This window comes from Misgurnus anguillicaudatus, chromosome 5 (assembly GCF_027580225.2).
Source record: "Misgurnus anguillicaudatus chromosome 5, ASM2758022v2, whole genome shotgun sequence".
NCBI classification, from domain to species: Eukaryota; Metazoa; Chordata; class Actinopteri; order Cypriniformes; family Cobitidae; genus Misgurnus; species Misgurnus anguillicaudatus.
The window spans coordinates 34,616,400-34,644,022 of record NC_073341.2 but is presented as its reverse complement, the minus strand read 5'-3'; the positions used below and the strand labels follow the sequence as shown (position 1 = coordinate 34,644,022).

The window sequence follows — 27,623 nt, the reverse complement described above, 5'->3', positions numbered from 1 at the left end:
AAACCACGCCCGCCTAGTGGCAGTGACTTCAACCGTAACTCAAGTGGCCACGGCCTTAATTATTTAATTATTTATTTATATTAATTACAGAAGTTTAAGGCTTAATATAATTTAAACGGATGAGTTACAAAAAAATTCACCCCCTCAAAGTTGTCATGAAGGGCAAAATTAGCTATTCAGACCAAAAACACTTTTTGAGCCATTCGCTGCGTCCGAAAACTCAATGCAGTGACTCGTTGCCTTGCTGCCTCATGAGGAAATGACTTCGGAGGCATGAAGGCAGCTCAGAGAAAGACTTTCGGACGCACTTCAAAGGCAGCGTGTTTGAAATAAGCCTTTGTAAAACTAATCACATATTTGAAAACTACAATACTAATTTCTCGCTAGAAATGCAATTAAAAGGTGTAAAAAGTGAACATCTACCTTTATTTACACTAAATTGGTGGTCCACTCGCGTCCTTGGCCGCCATTTTATTTTTTCGAACTCGACCGGGCTCGACCAATCACATTCTTATTGTACGCTTACGCATAGGTATCTCAGGAGACAGGAAGTAAACCAAACATTGAATTCGGACATGCCTTGATGCCTCCCTGCCTTGGAAAGCTGCCTCAGAGGGCAGCAATTTAGAGTTTTCGGACGCAGCCATTGACTCCCTTTTGGAGCCTGCCTCTAGCGGCCAGTCGATGAATCACTTCCGTATTGGCTTCATCAGAGAGATCGGAAGGTTGCCCCTCGGTCTGCACAGAGAGTGCTCATTTGAATAAAATGCAACTATACCCTATACAAAAAGTTTGCGATGTCCTCGTTGGCAAGGTGAGCATCGTGACTAGAAATGTATAATTTGCAAACTAGTAATGATTTATTTGAACAGATTCATTTTAAAGAATGGTAAAGAAGTCAATCACAGCATACATTATCCAAATTATTGATAAAAATAGGAATGAAAAATCTAATCAAATTTTAAACAAATCATAGAAGAATGTTACGAATAGTTAAAAGGCTAAAAAAATGCCTTAAAAAGGACACAAACTGTACCTGCTGTGTTTATTGTATCCTAAAACGGTTTACTTCAATCGAATCAAAAGTATTTCAGCTTTCCAAAGATATGTGACATGTTTAGCTTTTTGTTTTTGAGTTGTTGTATTTGATGCAGTTTTTTTGTCAAATAATGCAGTGTCCATCCCACGGAACACTAGAATTTTAAGGAGAAATAATAGTTTTAATTTTTCGTTTAACATGTGATGTGAAATTATGGCTGTACTTAAACTTCAATCAAATACAACAACATTAGAAAAAATGATTTTATGTTTATACCATGTTGAACTATCATTTAGTGCACTTGGATTAGAACTTTAGTTTTTTTAACCAGATGTTCTTGCATCTTATAAAAATAATGTTATTGGATAGAGATTGGAAATGTTACTGCACTATTGTTGTAGTAACATTTTAAGTTGACTAGTAAAAAAAAAACGAAAATCGAATTGTGAATTGGTCAAATGTTATGAAAAAAATCTAAATTTATTATTTTGCCAAATCTCACAGCCCTATAGAGACAGCTATTTTTAACAAGTCAAAGTTTTGTCTTGATATCAACCACAAACTGTTGTTGTCTCTTGTTAATTCCCTAATATACAATTAGACTTGTTAGTGCCATCATCAAGGCCCACAAGAGCCATCATTATCTTACATAAAGCCATATACAACTAGTAATTAACATAAAAAAGCAATAAAACTGAAATTGGCCAAATACTATTTCTGTGAAAAGACAATCACAACAACCACTCCTATTGCAGCTCACAGGTGTTTCATAAGCCATTTTCACAAATACACGGAAAATGGATCGTTACATTTTGGGTTATGCATGACAACACTGTTACTCGATCTAACTCTGCCCGACTCCTTTATCCAAAGTGTTTTTTAAAAATCGCACACCCTGCCTTTAAATGTTGTTAAAACTGAAAAGACTCCTGGCAAATAACCCTGAGGTACCAGGGGTGTAAAATATTTTAGTAATTGTTTGTCACACAAATATTATTTTGTGAAATGTGAACCATACTCAAATAAAAATCGAATACTTAACTACATAACATAATTATAATTTTCATTCATTACGTGTACAGGGTGACGACACTAAACATTTACAGAATGACATCTCAAGCACATAAAATGTCACAAAAACACAGCAGCAAAAGACACTGAATCAGTGTGTGTAGTCTTACCAGAAGAACTGCTGATGTCCCGTTGGGGCGGAAGAGCTCGATTGAAAAATCAGGAAACATTCGTCCAATTCGGGATATGACATCATCCACGTATCTAGAACAAGAAAGAGTATCTAAAGTAGAACAGCTGCTGATCTTTCACTTTATGCATAGGACGTTCTTGAGTCATGGTCACTGTCAATACTAAATCAATGGCTATTCATCAGGGCCTCAGTATTGATAAAAATAATTGTTACTTTGAAAACAACATTATTGATGTAGCATAAACAGGTGAGGTGGTCTGTGTCAGCAAGTAATGGTCACGTTTGTGTATCATCACATTAAAGTTCGATCTTGACCAATTCTCTTAATGCATTTTAATGGTTTACACACAAACATCACTGTACAGTTTGTTTTACATAACAAAATCCTATCAAGTAAGACAAAAATGTAAATGATGGATCTATTTTTCCTTTTTTTTTAAATTATTAAATAAATACATTATATATAGATTTTATTAATTTATCTTTATCTCCCACACAAAGAGAGAGATTAACATTTTTTACACAAAAACTTATTTTTAGAAATCAGTGTACTTGGTTAGGTTTGAAATTGAAAATATTACTTAATTGTGTGTATTTTCAGCAAATTAATACTAGATGTGAGCTGTAAAATAAGTTTGCCACTTCATCATTTTTTTTTATGCATTTCCAGCACAGAATGTTTAATAAACACAAAACATTAAGATCTGAAAGCAGAAAAGTTAATAAGATTCAGGTGAAAAACAATACCAAAAATGCTAACACTGTTAGCATGCCAATTAAACAGTGTGTTAAAAGTATGTTTTAGGGGGTTTAATTTCTATAGGGATAAAAAGACCATACACTATATAACGTCTTTACCTTTAAGCTAAAGCCTTAACGCATCGATTTACGTCCACCCTCAGCAAACGGCTCTCCTGTACCACATCTGACATAACCTTCAATGTTTCAGAAGAAAATGAATACTTAAAACCCTGCCAGCGCTGCTCAACTTCCTCGTTAGACATCAATAAACTGAACTCAGAGAGCCAAAAGCCTTCAGCCATCCCTTGAGTCAGCAGAACAGACCCCAAGACGAGTCGCCCAACATGTATTGTAGGGTCAATGCTAATAAGGGTTTAATGAAAATCTCCGTTGCCATCAGCTATCAATAGACTTTGGGGACCGGCCCTGCACGCAGAAGAGGAAAATAATTCATTAAAGAACTGATGGTGGGTGGCTGGCAAAGGGATCTGTTTAAAAGTCATTTGAAAGTTATTGGACCAACTGAGCTATTCTTTTTTAAAGACTTGTGGTATCGGAGAACCCGAGTAACCCACGGACAGGTGCAATGATGGGCGCGCTCGCAAGCATAGATGCAGCTGGAAAGATCGACATGGATTAAGTTTCTGCTTCACGTTGTAGTGATTTTCCTACAGTGGCCTTTTCTTTCCCAGTAGGAAACACTTTAAAAGCACAGAGAAATTGTTAAACATATCTTACTGTTTGTTCATTATTTCCCTCGTGCCTTCACTAAGCTTCTACCTTGAATTAAATAATACCAGCATAATAAATAAACAAGAACATGAATACAGTATAATCATTAACATACAAAACAACCTATAATGGTGCGATCACACCAGCCGCGGTAGAGGCGGCATAAACGTGCTAATCACGCGTAGTTGGACGCTTGAACATTTTGCGTTTACTCGCTTCATTTGCACGTGAAATTCTAGTCATTCGAGACATTCATGTGGAAATTCGCGTCATGGGAGGGGCTTCTGCGACTCGGCTGAGACTCCGCTCGCTTCCTGTAATCACGTCACTACTACAGCAAGGTCCTGATCGCGGCACGGAAATCCGCCGAAGTTCAGATTTTTCAACTTGTGTGTTTCCTGCGCTGCAGGATGCCTAATCGTGTCTTTGCATTGACTTAACATGTAAATCACCCGCGCTTGCCGCCTCTACCGCATCTGTTGTGAACGCCCAGCAAGACCAGAAATAACTTGAATGTTAGTGTGTTGCTACAGTTGTAAAAGCAATATTAATTTCGAAGCACGCCTTAACACGTTTAACCGAAAAGTACATTTACAGTTATTACTTGAACAACTGGTCAAATATAAACAAAATTTCCACCAGCAAATGAACACACTCAAAAACGATCTTTCTTGAACAATATAAAGTTAAATTTTCATCATAAATGACTGTGAATTATACTTCACATGAACAAAACTCTCCTTTTCTAGGCAATAGACACCTCAGCCAAGCAATTATTATTTACTACTGGCATTGGTAAGTTATTGGCATAAGAATGGATAAAACCAAATGGGGTTAGCAATTATATCTCCAATGGCACTGCTGTGAAGTGTTGGTTGGTTACAAGACAAGACATGTTGTATTATCTTTTAAAGCATCACAATTCATAACATCTAGAATAAAACCTAGCCAATCTCCATGCAAACTACCCCATAATTTTCAGCATCACATAACAAAAATTGTACAGCTCTGATTGAGTCTATAATAGTGTGGCTTATATTATCGTACTGAACACTTCTTGCACATGAACAAATGTACATTAATTTAATCATCTGTATATAATCACTGTAATTTAACATGATGTTTGGTTCATAAACAACGAGATATAAATTGTGGAGGTTCTTTGGTAAACCTAGAACAGAAAAAAAACAAGATAAATATAATGCTGAATAAAATATGTTTTTATAATATTAATATTTATTCAATTTAATAAAATTTTATTTACATAGCACTTTTCAAAATTGCTCAATTGTTCCAAAGCAGCTTTACATTAATAACAAATCAGTATTATTGAGTATTAAAGGAATAGTCTACTCATTTTCAATATTAAAATATGTTATTACCTTAACTAAGAATTGTTGATACATCCCTCTATCATCTGTGTGCGTGCACGTAAGCGCTGGAGCGCGCTGCGACGCTTCGATAGCATTTAGCTTAGCCCCATTCATTCAATGGTACCATTTAGAGATTAAGTTAGAAGTGACCAAACACATCAACGTTTTTCCTATTTAAGACGAGTAGTTATACGAGCAAGTTTGGTGGTACAAAATAAAACGTAGTGCTTTTCTAAGCGGATTTAAAAGAGGAACTATATTTTATGGCGTAATAGCACTTTTGGGAGTACTTCGACTCGGCGCAGTAACACCCTCCCTCTCCCATTATGAGAGTGAGAAGGGGACCGGACTGGAAAAAGCAGATTGACCATCATTCAGAGCAAGAAAATCGAGCACAGCAATATGAAAATAACCAAGCTACTAACAAAAGGAGAAATCAAAAACACAGATAAGATTTGGGTTTAGACTTCCAACACTTATTATTACAATTTATATAATTTCATAAAACAAATTTACCACCTTAAATACCTGTGCTTTTAATTTGTTGATCAGAAACCTGTTTGATGAATGCGTGCATCATGAACATAACAAGTCCTGACATGCTCAAGTCATGTTGCTTTTTTCTATCAACCTTGTAATCTAAATGCAAAGTTAATGAATGCTCAGTGGACACGCAGTTTCTGCAGAACAGTTTAACAATCGTCTCTGTTGTGTGAATTGAATGGTAATGCATCAGATTATCATCCGGATGATGAAACAGTTTCAGTGGATTACACAAAAAAACGATACGGCCACAAGAAAGGGCATCTTTAGAGACCCAGGAGAATGCTGGGAAGCTGGTGTCGGAGGACCACTAAAAAGGAGGTGCATGTGCTTTGTTCATCTTGATGTAACAAGGTAACATTGCTTCCCCAGCGTGATGGATGATACAAAGTGATCAAATAGCCCTTTCTTGTGACTGCATGTGAGGGTGAGATGAATACTGATACACCAACACTGGCTTTCCTCTAATCAGGGATCAGCTATGACTAAAATTTTCATAACGCTCTACAGTCTACGGTTGCTGCAATGCAGCACAAGAATGAAACCGATCTTCTTCAATATGGAAAATTAACAACCTGCTTGCTCTTAAAATGCATCTGGAATTTATAATATAGTATATTTCTTTTAAATTAATTTCATACATATGTGAGCCTGGACCATAAAATTGGAAATTGAGATTTATACATCATTTGAAAGCGGAATAAATAAGCTTTTCATTGGTGTATACATATATTTTATACCACGGGCCTGTTGAATGCTTTATTCTGATTGGCTGAGAAATGTTCCCTGGGTGTTGATTATTTTTCTGTAAACCGCACACCAACCTAACTTTTTAGATGTTTTCAAAATAGGAACCAGAGCAATGTTTGTAGGAATATAAGAAGAATAATTGACTCCAGTCCTTTGAATTATTTGAAAATAATGCATACCCGCGGTGCTTTGCATCGTGTCACATTACCACCTTGGGTGTGCATTATTTTCTTATAATTCAACGGCAAATCATTAATTATTCCTTACTTTGAGGATGTGACAATATTTGGCTGAGATACTATTTGAAAATCTGTAATCTGAGGGTGCAAAAAAATAAAAAATAATCGAAATATTGAGAAAATCGCTTTTAAAAACCAAAAGAAGTCCGTAACAACACATATTACTAATGATTAATAAATAAACACAATGTATTGTTGGCTATTGATACGAATATGCTAGTGCTACTTATGACTGGTTTTGAGGTCCAGGGTCTCACATGCTGATAATTTGTCAAAATTTTGAATTATAATTTAAAGCAATAAGCACCATAAAGCTGTGATTTACAGTGAATTTTAAACAGCTAACGGGCGATGTTAAATGCGGAGGGGAGCACAGCCGGCCTTAGCTGTTTAAATGCAGTGTAAACCACAGGTTGTTGAGTTCATTGCTTTTATATTTCATATGTGTCAGAATTTAATTGTTGTTCCCCCACACCCCACATTTATATATTTGATATATTTTCATAGAACCTTGTATATTTCTTTATTGTTATACTCGGATGATTAATGAAGCAATGATACGGTTCATTTATCTTGCATTTACTAAGTTGAGATTGAGTTGTGACATTTTCCCTTGACTATGCACAAAAGCTAGACATGGGCTGGTCAGTCCAGGTCATGAAGTACGACCAGACTTCCCTGTTCTAATCTCCCTTTCCCCGTTTACACAATACAACTGTCTAAGCATTATTATTTATGTATCCGTATCCAGACGTTCCTGTGAAGGGACCAATCATGTGATTGTTCTCCAGACATGTTTGCTCAATAACTGCCCACATGATTCTTCTAGACATTATCAAATGTTTATCAGGTGACCAGTGCTTCCTTTCTGTACACTATATAAGCTGAAGCCTGTCTAATAAACTTTGGTCTATGTTTGAACTGCATCTCGGTGTCAGTGTCTTTCATGGCCCCTGATATATATCAGAACTCTCTGCTGCTCACCTCAGACCTCGTCTCTTTACTACAGATTCAACGAAAACTTCATACCTCTAGACCTGCTTAGAATTAGATTCTAACAGTTGGGGGCTCGTCCGGCGACAGGGGGGTGAGCCTCCTCCCGACAGAACCGGAGACCGAAATTTGAACACCGCAGATCGGGGAGGACCTACAGAAAGGGGTAAGTGTCGTGATATTTCTAATAAATTTGAAATACAGCGCTTACCCCTGTAGAGTCCCAGTAGGACCCATATCTTGTGCTCGAGACAAGATCGGTCATTTTCACTCGGCCCACGTGGGGCAGGTGGCCCAAAAATCGCCACCGTTGGCTAATTGATTTACGAATTAATTGCTAGTAACGAAGTGATAGTCGCTCACGAGTAAAAGAAAGAAATAAATTGACAACGAGTGATTTCTTGTCAATTAAATTTCACGGGTGCGGTAATCGAGATTACCAGCACATGCAGCATTGACTGCGTACGGAGCGAGGTCAAGTATACAGTTAGAGCTCGCTGTATATTTGAGATCGCGGTGTTATTGTTATTCGTTATTGTTGAGTAATCATCAACGAAACGTTGAATTGAATATAAAACGAGCATTGCCCACTATCAAAGAAATTTATTAAAACTATATGAATAACATTTATGACATTTTATGAAAACTGGATTTTTGCAAATTTCAAATAATTTGCCAAACTAATATATAACTTCTAAAGAACGAAACGATACGTAAATGTATTGAGGCTGAGTAGAGGAGCACAGAAAACCCGGGTGTTTGTCAATTGCTTATTTGTGCTTATTGCTGTTTGCTTGTTATTGCTGCTATTATTTGTTTACATTGTGTTGAAGATGGGTGATTCTGCCACGGCCAGGCAAAAGCCTGATGAATTTATGTATACAAATAATAAAGGTTTTTATGTTGAACTGTACGTCACTTAGCGGTTAGTAATATAATAACTTTGCATTGAAAACCCCCAACGCAAGATGCGCTGCCATATTTTATGTCGAATAGTACCAGCCGAAGTTTATCGTCCCCACAAATTGCTGTAAAATACGTGAATGTTTTGCAATCTCACAAGAGGTATGCACACGTCACAGGGGCAGATTTGTGCTATTTTGTTGAAAATTGGAGAGCGATGTAAAAAAAAAAAAAAAAAAAAAACATAACTGATACGTGCCGCTGTCTGATTCGGGAAAACCATGTGACTGGAGGTGAGGGGACTGCAGCCTCTCGCAATCCACTCACACGGGAAGATCATGAATATCATGATATGCTTTTTTGATCAGCTGCGCGTTTTTCTAGATAAACGGTTTGGCATTTGCCAGTATTTATCATTTGCATTAAACGGAAAGATAAAACCAAATGAAACTGCCTCTGAATTTTGCACACGTTTTAAAGCATTATGAGTCTATTCTAGATTACCGATTGACAAAGTCTGAGTGCGCTGTTACAAATATGCTGTTGAATAATATGAATCGTAGGTACCGGTAAGTGAAATCTGTTGAATATGAATGTGAATAGACTGATTTGTGAGTCTGATGCATCTGGTGAACATGCTATGTTTTCAGTGCAAGTCTCATCGAACGGGAAAAAGCTTGCTTAAGCACCGGAAAGGAAACTGAGATTTGATATAATGTGTTATTATGTGGACAAAGGGGCCACATGAAATGTGACTGTCGTTCAAAAGGGGGTGCAATTTTATTCCAAGGGCGCCACCACGTAGACAGTCAATGCAACAGCCAAAGCAAGTGCATCAGAAACTATCTGACAGTAATTACCAGACAAACTGGCATAACAAAACACAATGAAATGTTCTGACCCATTACACCACCTCTGGAGGTAAGAGCTCCAGGTGTCAAACCATTTTTTTCTTCACAAATTTCAAATCATACCAGATGTTTGTCTTAATTTGCTCGGGCGAGACATTATGCATAAGTTAAAAATGGAATTTCATGATTCTCATGTTGTTTTCTCTTTTATGTCATGTTTACAGACATACAGTGATCCTCTGCCTATGGGGGGAGGAAGTGAGAAGGCCGACCAAGACCCAGTAGCCGCCCGCATACCACATGATGTAGACACCTTGATTAACCCATGCCTATGAACTCAGTCAAACAATGATACAGGTTTCATTGATATGAAACCATACAAAGTTAAACTTAAACCTGTGTACATCAAACAATATCCTTTGTCAAAAGAAAAGGAAGATGGCATTAAACCTATTATTTACCATTTTGTTTAACAGGGTGTCCTCGTACCTACTCGCCATACAACACACCGATTAACCCGGTGGTGAATGCTGATGGAAAGACATAATGTCTTACACAAGATTTAAGAGCACTCAATAAACTGATAATTCCTCTGTCTCTGATTGTTCCAGATGTGCCGACTGTTATAAATTTTATACCATGCACACATAAGTATTTCTGTCATTGATTTGTGTGCTGCTTTTGTTTCTCTGTTCCAGTGCATCCAGACACACAGCCACTGCTAGCCTTATAGGATAGGGGGCGCAAGAACTAAGAAGGGTATGTTGACTCACCATCCGTCCTCTCCGCTGCGGTGAAAAAAGACATTGAGAAAAAAAAAAAAGATCAACTTGCTGTTTTCGGGTTTGCTGTCTGCTGTATGCCGATGACATCATGGTCTCTGCTCTGACTGAAAAGAACTGTGAGGAAGCCTCCATTATCGTCTGCAATATTTTGGTGGACGCTGGTTTCAAAGCATCAAAAGAAAAGTTCGGTGGGTCAAGCAAAAGTTCTCGTACCTGGGTCACGTCTTAATGCCAGGTCTTCGAAAAAACCTCCACAGATCAGGTTGAACTGATCCGGAAGATGAAATTCCCACAAACTGTGTAACAGCTCCAAAGTTTTCTGGGGTTAATAAACTGTTGTCGCTCATGGAAACCTGAGTGTGCTGCCCATGACGGACATTTGCGGAGCACGATTGATCACAAGGCATCGCCTGCATCACTGATATGCTGGACTGATGAAGCAGAGACTCATTTCATGGCACTGAAACACGCCATTACTACGGCCCCAACTCTGGGCCATCCGAACTATGCAAGGACTTTTCACCTGCATGCGTGAGAGGCGAAGGGTGTGGCTCTGGGTATCCTTTGGCAACAACAAGGTTGCACTTATAGGCCAGTGGCATATCTGTCTAGAAAACTAGATAATGTAGTAACAGGTATGCCTAAAATGTCTTTATGCAGTGGCTGCTGATGTTCTGTTTGTACAGGTGGCTGAGAGAACGGTGCTGTCACAGTCAATGACTCTACACATCACATCAAGTTGGTGCATTTTTACACAACACAGGACGGCACAGAGGCGATATGGGTATGAGGCTACGCTGTTGGCAACCAAAAATGTAACGATCCAGCCCACTTCTACCATTAATTCCACAGTTTTGGGACTGGTAGACATGACTGAGCACGATCTAAAACATGATTGCATTGTTGGATTGACTACTTCCTGTTCCTCTAGGGCCGATTTAATGGAATCGCCCCTAGATGGGGGGGTCAGATCTATGTGGATGGCTCATATACAAAGCCATCGGACGGTGTCTACCTGTGTGGTTATGCTGTGGTGTCAGATACTGGTGAGGTTATTGAACCCTTTGCTCTAAATTACAACTCAGCATAAGCTGCAGAATTGGTAACTCTAATACGAGTTTGTGAGCTAATGAAAGAAAGAAAAAAGCCACAATCTACGCGACTCTAAATATCTGTACCACAAATTTTAAAAACATGGGAAGCCCGAGATTTTGAGACAACAGATGGTAAGCTTATAGCTCATTCATATTTGGTAGGACGGTTGACAAAAGCAGTACAGCTACCGTCTGAAATGGCAATAGTGAAAGTAAAAGATCATGGATCAGGAAATGATGACTAGGCTGTGGGAAACAAGAAGAGCAGATGAGGCTGCCAAGGAAGCAGCTCAAGCTCACATTAAATGACTATTTGAGTATGATGTCAAAACAGACCTTGCTATGGCTGTGCAAGTGATTAACATGATCAGATTGACTTCATTCGCATACTGCCGATTGGAAATTATGAAATATCTTTTTTATCACAAAGAGGATGCGCAAACTGTAGTTAAAATTTTGACAATTGAAAATTATTCCTCGTTTTAGCATACCGAAAACAATTGAATCCGACGACGAGACACCTTTTGTGTCTAAAGTAACTAGCTCTTTGCTAAAGCGCTGTCTATTGATTGGCATTTTAATATTAAACGTGAAAATTAAACATAGGATAACCAAAGCTGCGTTAGAAACGGAAAGAAATGGGTAGATTTGCTACCTGCTTTATTATACGAAATAAGAATGACTCCATCTTCAACCAAACAATTGTCTTCATTTGAAATACTAATGGGTAGGCCATTCCCCACCCTGTGGGTCAAAGGCCGCGCAGGCATTTCTTCCCCAGGTGACTGGAGGTGATACAAGAAGACTATGTGGTGTCCATAATTGAGAAATTGAACTCTATCTGTGCTAATTTTCTTTGTCTCTCCCCTCAGAAAAACCAACTTACATTTTTGCTCCAGGACAGGTTGTTCTAAATAGGAGCCTGAAGCCCACGAGGGTATGAGAGCCAAAATACCTCGGCCCAGACAAGGTGATGGCTGTGACAAAGATGGGAGTTCTGATTGACAACCAGCTACAGTGGATTCACGCCTCAGGGTTGAAGCACCACTCTGCCACGGATCAGGACACCAGAGACGAACCCAAACAACGACTACTAGTAATGGAAAACAACGGAGAACAACGAGTGAGATATCTTGATGGAAGCTCCACTGCCGAGAGGATTCGAACCATGTATAGTGACCAAAGCTTTCATCATCTTCAGCGAGCACATTGTGGAAGCAGAGCAAAGAGTATTGGAAGACAACGAACCATCACACAACTGGCCCTGCAAAAGCGATTCATAGATCATATGCTGTGGTATATGTTTATTTTGAATGATAGTGATCTGAAAGTCTATAGAAAAAAATAATAATAATAAAGGTATTGGTTTCTTGAAAATAAGGGTTATTTAGGAAATTGCTATTTAATAAACTAATTGTAACTATTTGATTTCTGCAATTAGGAAAAGTATTTTCTTAAAGTATATGAAACCAGTGCTTTCCAGATGTGGACCCATAACCCTGTTATATGTCATAAATAATGTATCTGGAGTAAATGGATTAGTGATAACTCGATGTATAGAAGGTGGACCCAAACGACCTGTGATGCAAAATTTTATTTTCAAACACAAGGGAATTTTTCTTTTTGATATGGGTGTGTGGGATCAGATGTGATCCACTGACGTGTCTCAAAGGGGCCATTGTCAGAATTTAATTGTTGTTCCCCCACACCCCACATTTATATATTTGATATATTTTCATAGAACCTTGTATATTTCTTTATTGTTATACTCGGATGATTAATGAAGCAATGATACGGTTCATTTATCTTGCATTTACTAAGTTGAGATTGAGTTGTGACATTTTCCCTTGACTATGCACAAAAGCTAGACATGGGCTGGTCAGTCCAGGTCATGAAGTACGACCAGACTTCCCTGTTCTAATCTCCCTTTCCCCGTTTACACAATACAACTGTCTAAGCATTATTATTTATGTATCCGTATCCAGACGTTCCTGTGAAGGGACCAATCATGTGATTGTTCTCCAGACATGTTTGCTCAATAACTGCCCACATGATTCTTCTAGACATTATCAAATGTTTATCAGGTGACCAGTGCTTCCTTTCTGTACACTATATAAGCTGAAGCCTGTCTAATAAACTTTGGTCTATGTTTGAACTGCATCTCGGTGTCAGTGTCTTTCATGGCCCCTGATATATATCAGAACTCTCTGCTGCTCACCTCAGACCTCGTCTCTTTACTACAGATTCAACGAAAACTTCATACCTCTAGACCTGCTTAGAATTAGATTCTAACAATATGCATGCAAGATATAATAAAATAAACACAGCAACATGAAATGATATCAATAAAAAAATCTTCCGTCAAGCAATGTCCTTCTTCAACAACAATTTAATAAAGTGGATGCCAAGTAACAGGAACGCAGTGGCGCAGTAATACTGATGTAATGTCCTAAATCAAGAACCAGAACTTTATCCATTTAATAATAATAATAATAAAATATTTGCCAAGAACTGACCATCATTCAGATGCAAAAACTATATGTAAAAATAATTTCTTAAAATAAAACTTCAAGCCACACAAGAAGAATGTAGTGATGTGGTTCTGGATTGTCTCAATGATGGAAACAGGCAGCAGTAAAATGACAACAGCACTCAATATTGATCCCAGTAGAGCAGCAGCCTTACATTCTCCAATGCCAAAGAAACTCCATCTTTAGCTCAGCTGATGACAGTCACCATGATCATATCAGCAGGTCACCTTCAGCTGTCAGCTATGACCCCCATCATGTGTATGTCCATGTGTATACGGTTACATAGGACAGGTTTGTTTCCTTGGAATAAAATCCATCAATGAACCATGCACAGTAAGTTCAGGGACATTTATTTAAAAAGAAATCCGATTTCGTGTTGGTTAGAATTTAGTCCTTTGGAAAATGTTGTCGACACTGTCAGACAAAAATTGTCAAATAATTGTCCTAGTATTTACAGGGTGGCAATACCCTTTTGAAAGGTACACTTTTGCACTCAAAAAGGTCATATTAGTACCTCAGAGGTAAATGTTTATACCAAATAGTATATATTAGTACCTCAAAAGGTACATACATGGTACAAAATGCATACATATTTGTTAGGGGTGGAACGGTACACAGAAGTCCCGGTTCGGTTCGTACCTCGGTTCAGGCGCCACGGTTCGATTCACTTTCGGTACAATGGAGGGAAAAGCAAAACAAAAATGAAGGCGGCATTTTTTTTAGTACTTAAAAACATAGGTGTCCTTATCAGTGTTATTTTCAGATGTCACGAATATGAACTGAAATGCATTTAACATGCTATCTCGTATTTCAAAAATGTATACCTCTTTAAGTAATCTTGTACTCATCTTTCATACAAATATGGGTTCAAATGTATTACAAGTGTTACCTAAATACATTTTAAAATTACATTTTGGCCTTATTTCATATTAATGTACTAAAGAACAAAAAAAAAATAGGCTTGTAGGATGAATTAATAGGTGTGTACGACTTCACGAGGGGCTGCAAGAAACGACAAGTGGATGACGTCAGAGTAACGCGAGAGCGATTTGAAATCAGCCTCCTCCGCAAGATTTCTCGCGGTACTCTGACGCTGATGGCGCTGCGTAAAGTTGAGCACGCTTAAAAAACTGAAAGCAGCTGAACTCGACAGAACTGCCCTGCGTATGCCTGTTGTATATAGCAGGACAATTTATCTCCTACTTCTCAGCGTGAGAAATACAAAGTGTGGCGTTTGAACTGACTGAAATGCGTGTTTGTCAAGGTGAATGCGTGAGACTTGAGACCCCTGATTAGATGTATTTCCACTCACATACCTAACAACTGCTGAACAACGCCGATGCAAGGTCCTTGTCTTTTCCACCAATCTCTCGCCTGTACTATTGTAACTGACTGGAAAACTGAAGTTTTGCCTAACTTGCATTCTTAAAGAGGCTGGCGGAAAGAGACTCTTGTGGAACACCACTTGCCATACTCGCTGTCGGCTGCTCATTCACTGACTGGACCGGCGTCGACGTGACAAAAAAATGCAGAGTGCCAGAGAATGTGTAGACGGGCTCTGATAGAGCGCATACATAGGCGGAGCTCGGCTGCATCGGCGCCAATCAGAGCTTCAGAGCTAAAGCGGGGCAACAGATTAGCTGTCCATAAAGAACCCGCGTATCTAACAGTAGTTCCGCATTACATTCATTATTTTGCACGCAAGTTTTTTTATTTTCATACCGTGTATTCTCCGTTTAAATTCATGCACCGAACCGTGACCCCCGTACCGATTCGGTTCGAAACGAATACATGTATTGTTCCACCCCTAATATTTGTACATAAATGGCACATGTTAGGACCTTTTAAAAGGGTACTGCACAAGTGACATCTATGGCCCTGTCCCAAATGGCACACTTCATGTAGACTTTCGGTCTCGTGGCCTTAAATTGCGTGTGCTCGCTTAGTCTACAAGTCCGAAGGGGGTGTTCCAACTGTCATTTTTATACTCCGAAGTGTACTCCCTTTCAACGCCCCCTTTGCACCCTTGATGCAGTCTTCGGCAAACCCCGCACTGCAGCAGGCGTTGCGCACTTTACCAACCCAGAAGTACTTGCGAAAAAGCAATCAGACGACGGAAGGGAGGAGTTTACCCTGACGGGCAACTTCTCTTCCTATTTTCAGCTTGACGCTCGAGTCTGTCCAACCAACAACCAATGCTAATACCCAAATTAGGGCTGCACAATTAATTGAAAAACTAATTGAAATTACAATTCTAGGTGAAACAATTACATATTAGGGAAGGGACGATTACCGGCTTCATGATAAAATGCCATGACAGTTAGCATTATCGGTTAAAATTTAATTATCATTACAACCATGTTTGATTACCGTGATTTTGAGAACTCGCTGTAAATTCTGTCCAGCCAGAATCAGTTTGACGCAGGCGTGCACAACATGCAACATAGTTTTGTGCACAAGGCGCATTTAAGGGATAATGTATTGTATTCATTCATGGTAAACTTATTAGACAGATTTATTTCTTTTTTTACCACAGAATGATTTCAAGGACATGAAATATTAAACTGTGATTTTCAAAAATAAAACTTGTTTTCAGTGTGTGTATCAGTTCTTTTTTGACATTTCCATCTCATTTTAACTAAACCATGATAATATTGATAACGTAATGATAATAGTGATAACTTTGGTCACTATAATCATGATATGAAATTTTCATTCCGTCCCATCCCTATTACATAATCGCCAAAAGCCTCAATTACAGCTGTCCATTTGTGCTCATTTCTGTAAATTTCAGTAGTATGGTGAATCAGAGATTTTAAAATTGATAAGTTGATGTGTCCTTTAGCCATTTGTTTTTATTTTACTACCAACATAACTCTCATAATTGTTTGTGATTTACATTATATTATTTTGTTTGGGATGTTTAGAATTTAGCATGCAGCTGCTTCACAGAAAATTTCAACTGGAAATAATAACCGCAATTACAATATCAAGGTGAATGATCAACAATTGGGATTTTTTTGTCATAACCGTGCAGCCCTAACCAAATTAATTAAAACTTTACATTTTATTCGGGACAGGTATGTGCATTCCTTAGGAATCGAACCCATGATCTTGGAGCTCCACCAATTGAGCTACAGTAAAGAACTTAAAGGGGACTTTTTCCATGTTCAAGTGCTATAATTGGGTCCCCAGTGCTTCTATCAACCTAAAAATGTGAAATTTGGCTCCCCTTGTGATGTAAGAAGGGGTTTTATTATAATAATACTGCCCCTTAATCTGCACTATCCAACCACAGCACTGACATTTATTGCAGAGATTAGATCATTTGCATTTAAAAAGGACAAACACAAAAACAACACATTTTTGCTCACACCTACAAAGTGACAATTTTATCATGCTATAATAAATGATCTATAAGGTAATAAGCTAAAACTGGTCCTTATAATGGGTCAATTATAATGGGTCCATTTTTTTAATGTTCAACTCTCACCCCCTAAATGTGTTAGGATATAAAATGAAGCTTTCTTGCTTTGAAAGACATATCACAACTAAAACAGTTTTACTTGCATGGTGGAGGATGGTCCAATAAGTCCATTGTTGCCATAAGTATATTATTAAACAATTATACATGCTAGCACAAAGTATCACATAATACCAAATGTGTTAAAGACACACCATGCAGTTATTTTACCTTAATATAACAGCTTCAAAGTCATTTCGATGGTAAACGACGTCATAGTATGGCGAATCATCCCCCTGTTGAAGCTCGGGAAGGACGCCGCTACCAGAACCAGCAATGCAAGCTTGAGAGAACCGCCCCTGACAAATCTCGCGAGAATCACGACTTGCTTTACGGCAACGACGTCACACACGTTGGGCTTGTTCGGCTTCGTGCGGCGCTGCAAGAACCGGCAGTCGGATGACGTAAAAGTACCGCGAGAATGATCCGAGACGGCACTTTGACGTCATCCGGCTGTCGGTTCTTGCAGCGCTGCATGAAGTCAAACAAGCCTGTAACAACAACTGCACGCGCGCATTTGAGACGTGATGCTCGATGAGGGAAACAGCTAAGAAAACCCGTTCGGAAGAGAGTAGAAAGCGAAAAAGAGAATCTGACCGAGTTAGGAACCGGACAAGAGTCCCACTCGGTCAGGTTTTTACTCGTTGGCGTGAGCTAATAGACAGCCCTGGATGCAAAAGGGATGCTGATCTGGCGATCTTGTTGATGGACAAGTAAGTAAATCTCTTATTTGTAAATTTGTTTGCGGTCTATGTTGTATGTGGTTGCGCTTGCTTGTAGTGTGTATTTTTTTACTAAGCTGTTCATTCATCCAGTGTTGATAATTACACCAGTAAAATAACTTCAACAAGGGTCTAGCTAGCTTACGATCATAAGAGCATTTAGCAGACCTGCTAACAAACACTCGTTTCTCTTACATGTTTTTTTTTGGCCATCTAAGCTCAAGTGTTGTGTTGTGATGTGTACGTAGTCATTTGTCTAATTTCGATTTCTTATGGCCAACGAATAACGGCCAATGTTATGAAATAATGCAACGTATACAATTAACTTTGTCAATGCATTTTGTAATGTTTACATTACAATTAAAAAACAAATACAATTATACAGTAGACATAACGTTAGACTATAGACTGTTTACTTGTGATTAAGCTGCAATCTTGTAAAAACGTAATAAGCCAGCCAACGCGGTAGGCTACTTTATTATTATATGCCTACTCTACACTTGGCATAAACTTCTTATTATCCTATTACCATCATCTGTAGTTTAGTAGACATGCAGTAGCCTAATATTTGTATGAAATTGTGAAACATTCCCTGGTCATTATCTTCGGAGTCCATCTCACGCCCACCACGATCCTTACAGGTACGTACAGAGTGGGCGTGCGAAATTACGACAGTTGCAAGTTTTCCCCAGTGACTCTAGGGGTCGCTGTTTGACAAAAACGTCAAACTGCATGGAATGCCTTTAAACTTAAAAGGTCTTGAGCAACATCTAAATATTTATTAATATTGATTTTTTTTTTATATTTATTCAAACATATTGGTGAGGCGAGAACATAAACTTTTAAACATTAAAAAATAAGGACCACCCTAAAACGCACTGTGGGGACACTAAAGATTTATTTTACATCTTAAAAAAGTCTTGTGAAGTGTCCCCTTTAAATAGTTTTGTTCAAAACTGTGACATAATATGCTTTACCAAAGAAATAGATTACAAAAATTCCTCAAAAAAAAGACCTAGATGTATTTATCACATTATGTTGCATAACGGCAGTCTGCATAGCAGGTGGGAGAGGGTTCAAGCAGAGCGCAATCACTTTTATCCAGATAATATGACTAAATGCTGTGTAATTCTGTTTACAGGATTAATATTGTGATGAATGCCGAGGATGAAAACAGACTCTCCTCTGGGCCTCAATTATCACAGCACAGTTTAATATGCCATTTAAAAATGATGAATCATTTTGAGGATCTCTGTACTACAACTCATGCCGGTTCATTAATGTCAATGTATGAATGATTACAACAGACTAATTGTTAAAAATGGATCAATAGAACATCTTGTTTCTTGATTCGATTATTTTAAAGGTTCTTTAGGTCGCTATTTGTTTTATCTTATGGCTATAAAATATTTAGCGCCAGGGCCGGGCATCCGGTTGCTTACATATTACTTAGGACATCAAATCTGGGCCAATTATCACTGTAATTATTCATCACCATATGATTTATTTACACGGTAAACATTCAAAATGCATTTAAAAGCTGGACAGCATTATTTTCTTCAGTCGGTTCACTTATTTGAGCATGCGAGACCAGAACGCTATCGGAGAAAAAAGAACATAAAAGCAAACTTGCATGAAGGTTGCGCTGCATAATTCATGCGCCGCTCCTTTTAGAAACGGCAAATTCATCAGGACACTGACGTTTGACAGAGGAGCCACAGTCTCTCTTCACCTTGCCCCGTTCAACATCCGAGAAACAGCACAGCGCCATTAAAGATCTACAATTCAGACCGATGGCCCAGTCGGGTTTAGGACACATTGAGTTGCCTTAAAGCAGATTTATCAGAAGCACCTACAGTAACTTCACTTTGCTTAGGACAAGTAAGAATGGCAAAACGCCATAGATGGGAGTAGTTTGACATTTGTAGAAGCTTTTACTTGTACTGACATTATGTGAAAGCTGTGGGTTAAAGGGTATATAGGTGGTATTTCGAAAAACCTTTTCCACAAAGCACAGTTTTAAGATCCATTGCTATGTGGTGTATGCTACATACTGCACTCACAGTATGAGAAAGAGGTGAATATCTACATTTAAATAAGTTAACATCAGATCAGAAAGCAGCAATGAAGATCTGTCAGAAAAAACAGTCAAAATATGTACCGCAGCTGTCAATGGGGCAGTATCCTTTAAAAAGGTCCTAAAATGTATCATTAGGTCATATATGTATAAATTTGGTACCAATATGTGCCTTTGAGATACTAATATATGAAGAGTTTGGTGCCAAAATGCAATAAATGCCATTAAAAAAAAAAAAAGTTACCGTTATTTGCTATAGTGGAACTATTTTTTCAGATACCTCACAACCGCGTATATACTTCCGCTCTATATGAGTCTGAAGCGTTAGCACACTCCCGACCACTTGATGGCAACAATCACTTTACCGTACAAGGACGCTGAACGGAACTCGGTGTCTAGCGTATAGACGGTCACAATCGAGCTCAACTTCAAACCTAAGGCTGGTCACTGAGCCATCAAATATGGGAAAAATTTATTCTGAGAGAAACCGAGCGAAAAAACTACAACCACATGTAAACAGACCCCTTTTCCGTTTCCAGCGGCGGAGTTATATATCAGCGAGCAATGAGTCTTCCAAGAGAAGTCAATGGAATTTTACAAAATGCCAAATAAAACACGACAGAAACTGTATTTCGCTACACAACTTGTTTTTAATCATCAACGAACACCACAAACCACTCGGTGAGTAGCACAGTTTTGAAAATGAACGTTAAGTGTTGTTTTAATGACATGTTTGTGCATGGTCATTGACTTCCATTCTGAAGCAGTCAAGAGACACTTCTAAACGAGTCAAAAACTCAAGACACGACCCATTGTCAAAATTTCAGTGTCCATCACTGTAGTTAATCCAAAACAAACCAGACATGAGACTCAACGTGTTAAATACCGAAATTATCCTTTAAAAAGGAAATTCTTAATTTTACGCAAAATCCAATATCCGCCGTGTTTTTCTGTCATCTTGTCTCCCAAAGTACTCCCAAAAGTGCTATTCCACCATACAATATAGTTACCCTTTTAAATCCGCTTAGAAAAGCGCTACGTTTTATTTTGTACCACCAAACTTGCTCGTATAACTACTCGTCTTAAATAGGAAAAACGTTGATGTGTTTGGTCACTTCTAACTTTATCTCTAAATGGTACAATTGAATGAATGGGGCTAAGCTAAATGTTATCGAAGTGTCGCAGCGCGCTCCAGCGCTTACGTGCACGCACACAGATGATAGAGGGATGTATCAACAATTCTTAGTTAAGGTAATAACATATTTTAATATTGAAATGAGTAGACTATTCCTTTAAGACAGGACTAGACCTTAGTTAAATTAGGAAATTTAACTAGTTTTAACAAAACTAAAAACATTACTTGTGTGCATTCTGAGGCAAAACAAAGGGCACTGATATATTTTAAGATGTATCAGTGCAAGTTGTTTTCAGTTTGGACAGCTCTTACATTATTTTAGTCTAGGACTAGTCTAATCCCTGTCCGGGAAACTACCCCATAGTGATTTTAGATGTGATAGTGATAAGGACTTACAAATGATTAAAGAGCCGTAGTACACGAACGAGCTGTGTTGAGTTAACTCGTCAGTTAAGAAACAACGCTTCTGTGCCAATGACAAGTTTATCCTGCAATCCGTATTTCCACTAGTATCCACCAGGTGTCCCTCTTATCCAACTTATAAAACCTGGAAGCAACCCCTTAGGGCAAAGAGTAAGAACTCTGTGTATGTTTTGATCATTGCTCTGAATCTGATCACTATCAAAACTCATTTTTCAACTTTTTGTTCAAAATTTGTTTTTGTTTTTTTAAGAAACCTACCCATATTTGAGAGGTGATAAAAAGAGAACAAATGAAGGTAGGATGAAATGTGTTTTTTTTTTGTTTAAAAGCAGAGGGTCTGTTCTTTCATTTGATATATTGTATGTTTATATATTTAAAGAAGAAGAACACTTTCTGGAAGGCATTAAACTTCTGTGAAAATCATAAAAAAAATGCTGGCGCTGGCTGGCAACTTTTTTTTAAACGCTGGTGGGGAAAGAGTTAATCCAGGACTAGGCCTTAGTTATTTTAGGACATTTAAGAAGTTTTTACAAAAAACTATACTGTTTTTTTTTTGACAAAACAATGGCACTGTTATATGTCAGTACAACGTGTTTTGAAATTAAAGCAGCCCAAAGATGCATTTTATTTTGGGACTAGAATAAGCCTTGTCCGGGAAAATCCCCCCATGTGTCATTTTGTGTTGAAATAAATAAAAGGGACAACACAAGACACAACCGTTGTAAGAGTGAACCATTATGCAGATTATGAATAAAATACTTTTGCACTATATACTAAATAGTGAAAGATTTTAGACTGTAAATGCAGAACATTCTACACTGTCAAAAATAAAGGTACAAAGCTGTCACTGGGGAAGTACCCTTAAAAAAGGTCCTAATATGTACCATTTAGGTACAAATATGTATCTTTGAACTGCCAATATGTACCTTTGAAGTACTAATACACACTTTTTGGGTACAAAAGTGTATCTTTTTGAAAGGGTACTGTCCCAGTGACAACTTTTGTACCTTTATTTCTGAGAGTGTACACTCAAAAAAACGATTCCTGGCAATATTAGCTTTTAAGTATTTGGATCATTTAGATTTTATTTAAATACTCGTTTTTTAAAATATATGTAATCCGATTTATTAGAATATATATAAATCTGTTCAATTTAAAAAGTATTAGATTTAATCAGTTAAAATGTATGAATATGAATTAAATAAATCTAGCCGTGAAACAAACCGGATAAATTCTATGAGATTGGTTTACATACAAATTTCAGGAAACTGACTTTAGTAGAAGCGGAAATGACGTCTATTCACACTCCAGTCAGGAGGTGGCGCCAAAATCAAAAATAGACGCTACAGCACATGGACTTCGCCATTTTGCATTGGACTGGATCGTCATCTCACTAGTCTACAATCGCCAAATTGTAGGTGAGTAAAGTTAACAAGTTTGATGTGATTATCTTAAATATAATTGTCTGTTGTTTAATTACATGTGTGACGCGTTGCATGTTTCAGAGTAAAATACACCTCACTACACAGACGGTCTGTTGGAAGTTACCCTGCAATGTCTGTTGCTTTTATTGGTTAATTTTTGTGGTTTAATGTTTGAAACCTAAGAAATAAATAAAGTCATAGGCGACTATAGGCTTATCAGAATAAAATAATCATAATCTCTGTGACTTTATTAACAAAAGAATGTTACAATTATACTATGTTGTTGAGTGCATTGTGTGTCTAACTAAAACTCTTTTTTTTTTACAGATACAGCGTCATTTCATCGTCTATATGGTGGGACAACCTGCTAGACAGGGTATGTAAGTTATGCTACAAAGATATTGATTTCTGATGCAAAGCTGGATTTTCATCATTCCAGTGTCAAATGATCATTTAGAAATCATTTTAATATGATGATTTATTGTCAATATTGGAAACAGGTGGGTTTTTTTTCAATAAATGCAGTTATGATAAGCATAAGAGGCTTATTTCCAAACATTTCACCGGTAGTGTACACACATGCTGGGACACAATATTTCTGAAACAGAAAAATACATACTCTTCGTCTCACAAAATCTTTATCTGTCTCTATAAAAACTATTATCTACATAAAATATTGTTAAAGAAAATCATTAAATAATGTGGGTTTTTTGTCTTGTTCTAGTTGAAGACATCTGTATCTACCTCAAAGAAGGCATGGAGAGACACATTAAAGAATATGTGGTAAGTGTATGTCAACGTACTCTATTTTTATATCTATCTATTTATATATATGTATGTATGTGTACGTGTATGTATGTGTGTGTATATAAATATCTTATGGATAACTAGATGTTTAAACAAGGTGATTATCTGTTTTCAGGTCTTTTGATGGTTTTGTGACTAATGTTCTATTATTTTACACATTTGAATCAGTCTACATATTTTAAATATCAGAGTTTGTAAAACAATTTGCCTGCACATTTTTGAAAATTTTACTTTGACTGCTATTGGGACTGATTTTTTTGTTGTTCTTCTCCAGAATTGTGAAATTGGTGAGTTGGGGATTGCACAGACAGTGGAAGTTCTGCAAAACCTACTTGGTGTCACACATGGGTGTGAAATTACTTTTTGGACTCATTTATGCACCTAAACTGAACTACCAGAAGAACATCAGGTGCACCTTTGACCTTTCAAAAAATCCTAATGGAACTGGACTTGATACAACCAAGCAATCACTGAAAGATGCTTCAGTGAATACCTGACAGACACGCTGATGCATCCCCCTCAAAGTGGGTACATTTTTGTACATTTACAAGTGAACTTTTTAACATTAAAGGAATATTGCACTTTCATTAAACAAAAATCCTGATAATTTACTGTCTGTCATCGAAAATGCTTGTCTTTTTTTGTTCAGTCGAGAAGAAATTGTTTTTTTGAGAAAAACATTCCAGGATTTTTCTTAATTTAATAGACCTTATTGGACCTCAACAGTTAAGTTTCAAGGCAGCTTTAAAGGGCTCTAGACGATCCCAATCGAGGCATAGGGGTTTTATCTATTCAAAAGATTATCATTTTTGGCAAGAGGACTTTTAAAACGCAACAACTTGTCTTGCATTATCCATGTGATACACAGTGTGACATTGTGTACTACGTAATAACGTTGAAGTTTACACATCACAAATGTGAAACGCACATTTGTGGACCATTTAAAATAATAAACGGACCCAAACACATTAAGTAGTATCATTTCGCATACAACAACATCTGAACACTCCTCTTTCTCCTCACTTGTAAACGCTGGAGCGGTAGTTTAAATTATGTCATGCTAGCGTGTCACACAGCTAGTGAAAATTTGTTGTGAGTTAAAAGTCCTCTTTTATTTTTATTTTTGAAAATGACAATCATTTGGCTAGATAAGACCCTTATGCCTTATTCGGTATAATTTGGAGCCCTTTTAAATCTGCATTGAAACTGTAAACTTGAGGTCAAATAGTCTTAAATTGAAAAAAATCCTGGAATCTTTAACTCAAACTTTATTTCTTCTTGACTGAACAAAGTAAAACATAAACATATGGGGTTAGAAAATTGTCGGGATTTTTGTTTTATTAAATTGGAATATTGCTTTAACAATTTTAAAAGTTGAAAAGTTTTTGAAAAATGTAATTGATGTATATCTAACATGTAATTAGAGATGCATGAAAATTGTTAATGGCACACAGCCACTCAAAACACTAAGCAATGTGCCATTTTTTTTTTTCTTACCACCCAATCATTCTAAATTATTATTATTACATCATGTCACAGATTTCTGAAAATGTAATGTTGTTGTCCCTGATTTATGTCTAGCTCGAGTTTTACAGGGTTTTTTGTATTTCTGCAGCCTGTTTGCTCAAAATGTTTGCACTTATGTGGATTGAGGTTGATTGTGGCTGAAATGTCTGAAACACACTTATTTATTTAATTTTTGCACACATTACGAGGTGTATAAGCCATGGCTGTCATGCTAGTTGTTAGCTGCTCTTTTTTGCTGCCTTATGAGTAATGCCTTGAAGTATTAAATAAATTGATAAAATGTAAAACCAAGTGGTCTGGCTATTCTTTTATTTTTTGTGTTTTTTTTTGTTATAGCATATTGTGATTTAGGAAGGTGAATGGGGGAGGAATATATAAATGGTTTAGTAAGATATCTAAATGTAATGCATTTTAAGTGAATTGGGTTTATTAATAAAGAATACATAATCAATTTTTTTAATGCATTTAAAACACATTGGATTAAGTAAAACTATTACATAAATTTTATTGGTTTCATTTACATATATCTAAAAAATATCTATCATATAAAGTTTATTTGTTTTTTTTAGATTAGAAGTATGTAATCCAAATGGATGGAAATGTTACATGTAATCAAAATACATAAATCTTATGAATTAGGCCTAAATATTTTTTTGAGTGTATGTGGCAGATGTTTGTGGCTTTCTTCTTGTCCTTCAACCTTGGACAGAACATTGCTCTACAAGCACCTTAGAGCAGACGAGACCACTACAACTTGAAATAAATGAACAATCACTTTGAAGAACCTTGGAACGAAATAAAAACATGGCAATAGAATAAGATTAAAAAGAGCACATTTACAAGGAGAAACACAGGAGCGATATCCCATCAGAAGGCTTTTCAGAGGAAGACATACCACCTGGGCTCCGCTCTCATCTGTTCCATCCACCTTCCATACTTATTTTATTGCATTCGTCTTTCATCTTCCCTCCTGAGTCCATGCTCTCCACGCCTTTCTCCAAATCTCACACTCGTACCTTTCTTATAAAAGCCTACGATCTACGACCTTGGTGGGACCACGGCAGACAATGAGCTATTCTACTGTAACCTGACGAACCGGCAGAGAAGTCACCTCTGACTTTGCGCTTGTTGGTCTACAGACAAACAGATGTTTGGGACTGAAATGTTCATGAATGTAGAGCTTGTATTGAGCTTCTTTCATCTTGCATGTACAGTAGGGTCTAAAGGTCCCTCACCAGACCAGACTCTGGTAGAAGTGTTTCTTTTTCACATTTCAAATACAATTTTTATATAAATCAGTGTAACAGCTCAAGTACACAAAAATCGGATGTGTGTTAATCAAAAAAGGAGGTTTTTAATCAAATACCTCACATTATTTACAAACAACTGTACAGTATGTAACAATATAAAATTCACCATAAATTAATCAGATGTATTACATACTCTCCCATCTCTTTGGTTTTGAGCTATACAGCACTGTTGATAAGAAAATGAATTCATACTCACTGTGTGGGAAGGACAAGGGTGCTGGGCTGGACTTTGGGTCTTCTCTTGGCAGATGTTCCCATCTGATTGGCTGATCGTTTGAGTGACTGTTGATTTAGGAGACTGGAGGCCAGGCCTGCATGGTATTGCAACTATGATAGCAAAAAAAGAAGAAAAAATGTAAAAAAATTAAAATAAAAAATAACAGAATGTACACATTTGTTGTGATTATTTGCTTAAATGTATTTAGCCATTAAAATGCACTATCAACGCAAAGATCCCCGTTTCATTGTAAATAGTAAACATTATTAAAAGGTGACAGAAAAACAATATAGGACAACAAAAAATGCACATACAACATGGAGGCCTATGTTTAAAGAAGTGAAGACAGAAACATATTACTAAAATATGCTTTTTTGCTATTTTTCGGCCGAATAGTTTTGGTTGCTGAGCATTCGGTGCACTGATTAAGTGAAAGTTGAATCTATTCAATTTTTTTTTGTAGTGCTGGGCAAAGATTAATCGCGATTAATCGCATACAAAATACAAGTGTTTTTTTTGCATAATATATGTGTGTGTGTACTGTGTGTAATTGTAAGGCATATTTAACCACACACACATACATATATCATATACATATATCATATTTTCAGATTTTTATTATTATTTTTTATTTATAAATAAATATATAAATAAATATATAAATGTAAATAAATAAATAA

General features: G+C 37.1%; 1 protein-coding gene and 2 long non-coding RNA genes across 3 annotated transcripts in view; 2 read left to right on the top strand and 1 right to left on the bottom strand.

The window, feature by feature from the left end:
- The window catches only part of med27 (mediator complex subunit 27), an 80,160-nt gene that overhangs the window by 30,601 nt on the left and 21,936 nt on the right, over positions 1–27,623 (bottom strand). Inside the window, exons 3-4 of the mRNA XM_055167767.2 lie at positions 26,923–27,053; positions 2,221–2,314 (exon numbers count right to left, since the gene is read on the bottom strand). Of these exons, the coding sequence (XP_055023742.2) occupies positions 2,221–2,314; positions 26,923–27,053 (225 nt within the window). The remainder of the gene's footprint in view (positions 1–2,220; positions 2,315–26,922; positions 27,054–27,623) is intronic.
- LOC129432239 (uncharacterized) lies at positions 7,059–13,407 on the top strand. Its single transcript, XR_012369718.1, has 2 exons — positions 7,059–9,438; positions 9,593–13,407. It is a non-coding gene; the product is annotated as an uncharacterized lncRNA (long non-coding RNA).
- LOC129413929 (uncharacterized) lies at positions 22,685–25,795 on the top strand. Its single transcript, XR_008634164.2, has 4 exons — positions 22,685–23,076; positions 23,410–23,458; positions 23,807–23,865; positions 24,164–25,795. It is a non-coding gene; the product is annotated as an uncharacterized lncRNA (long non-coding RNA).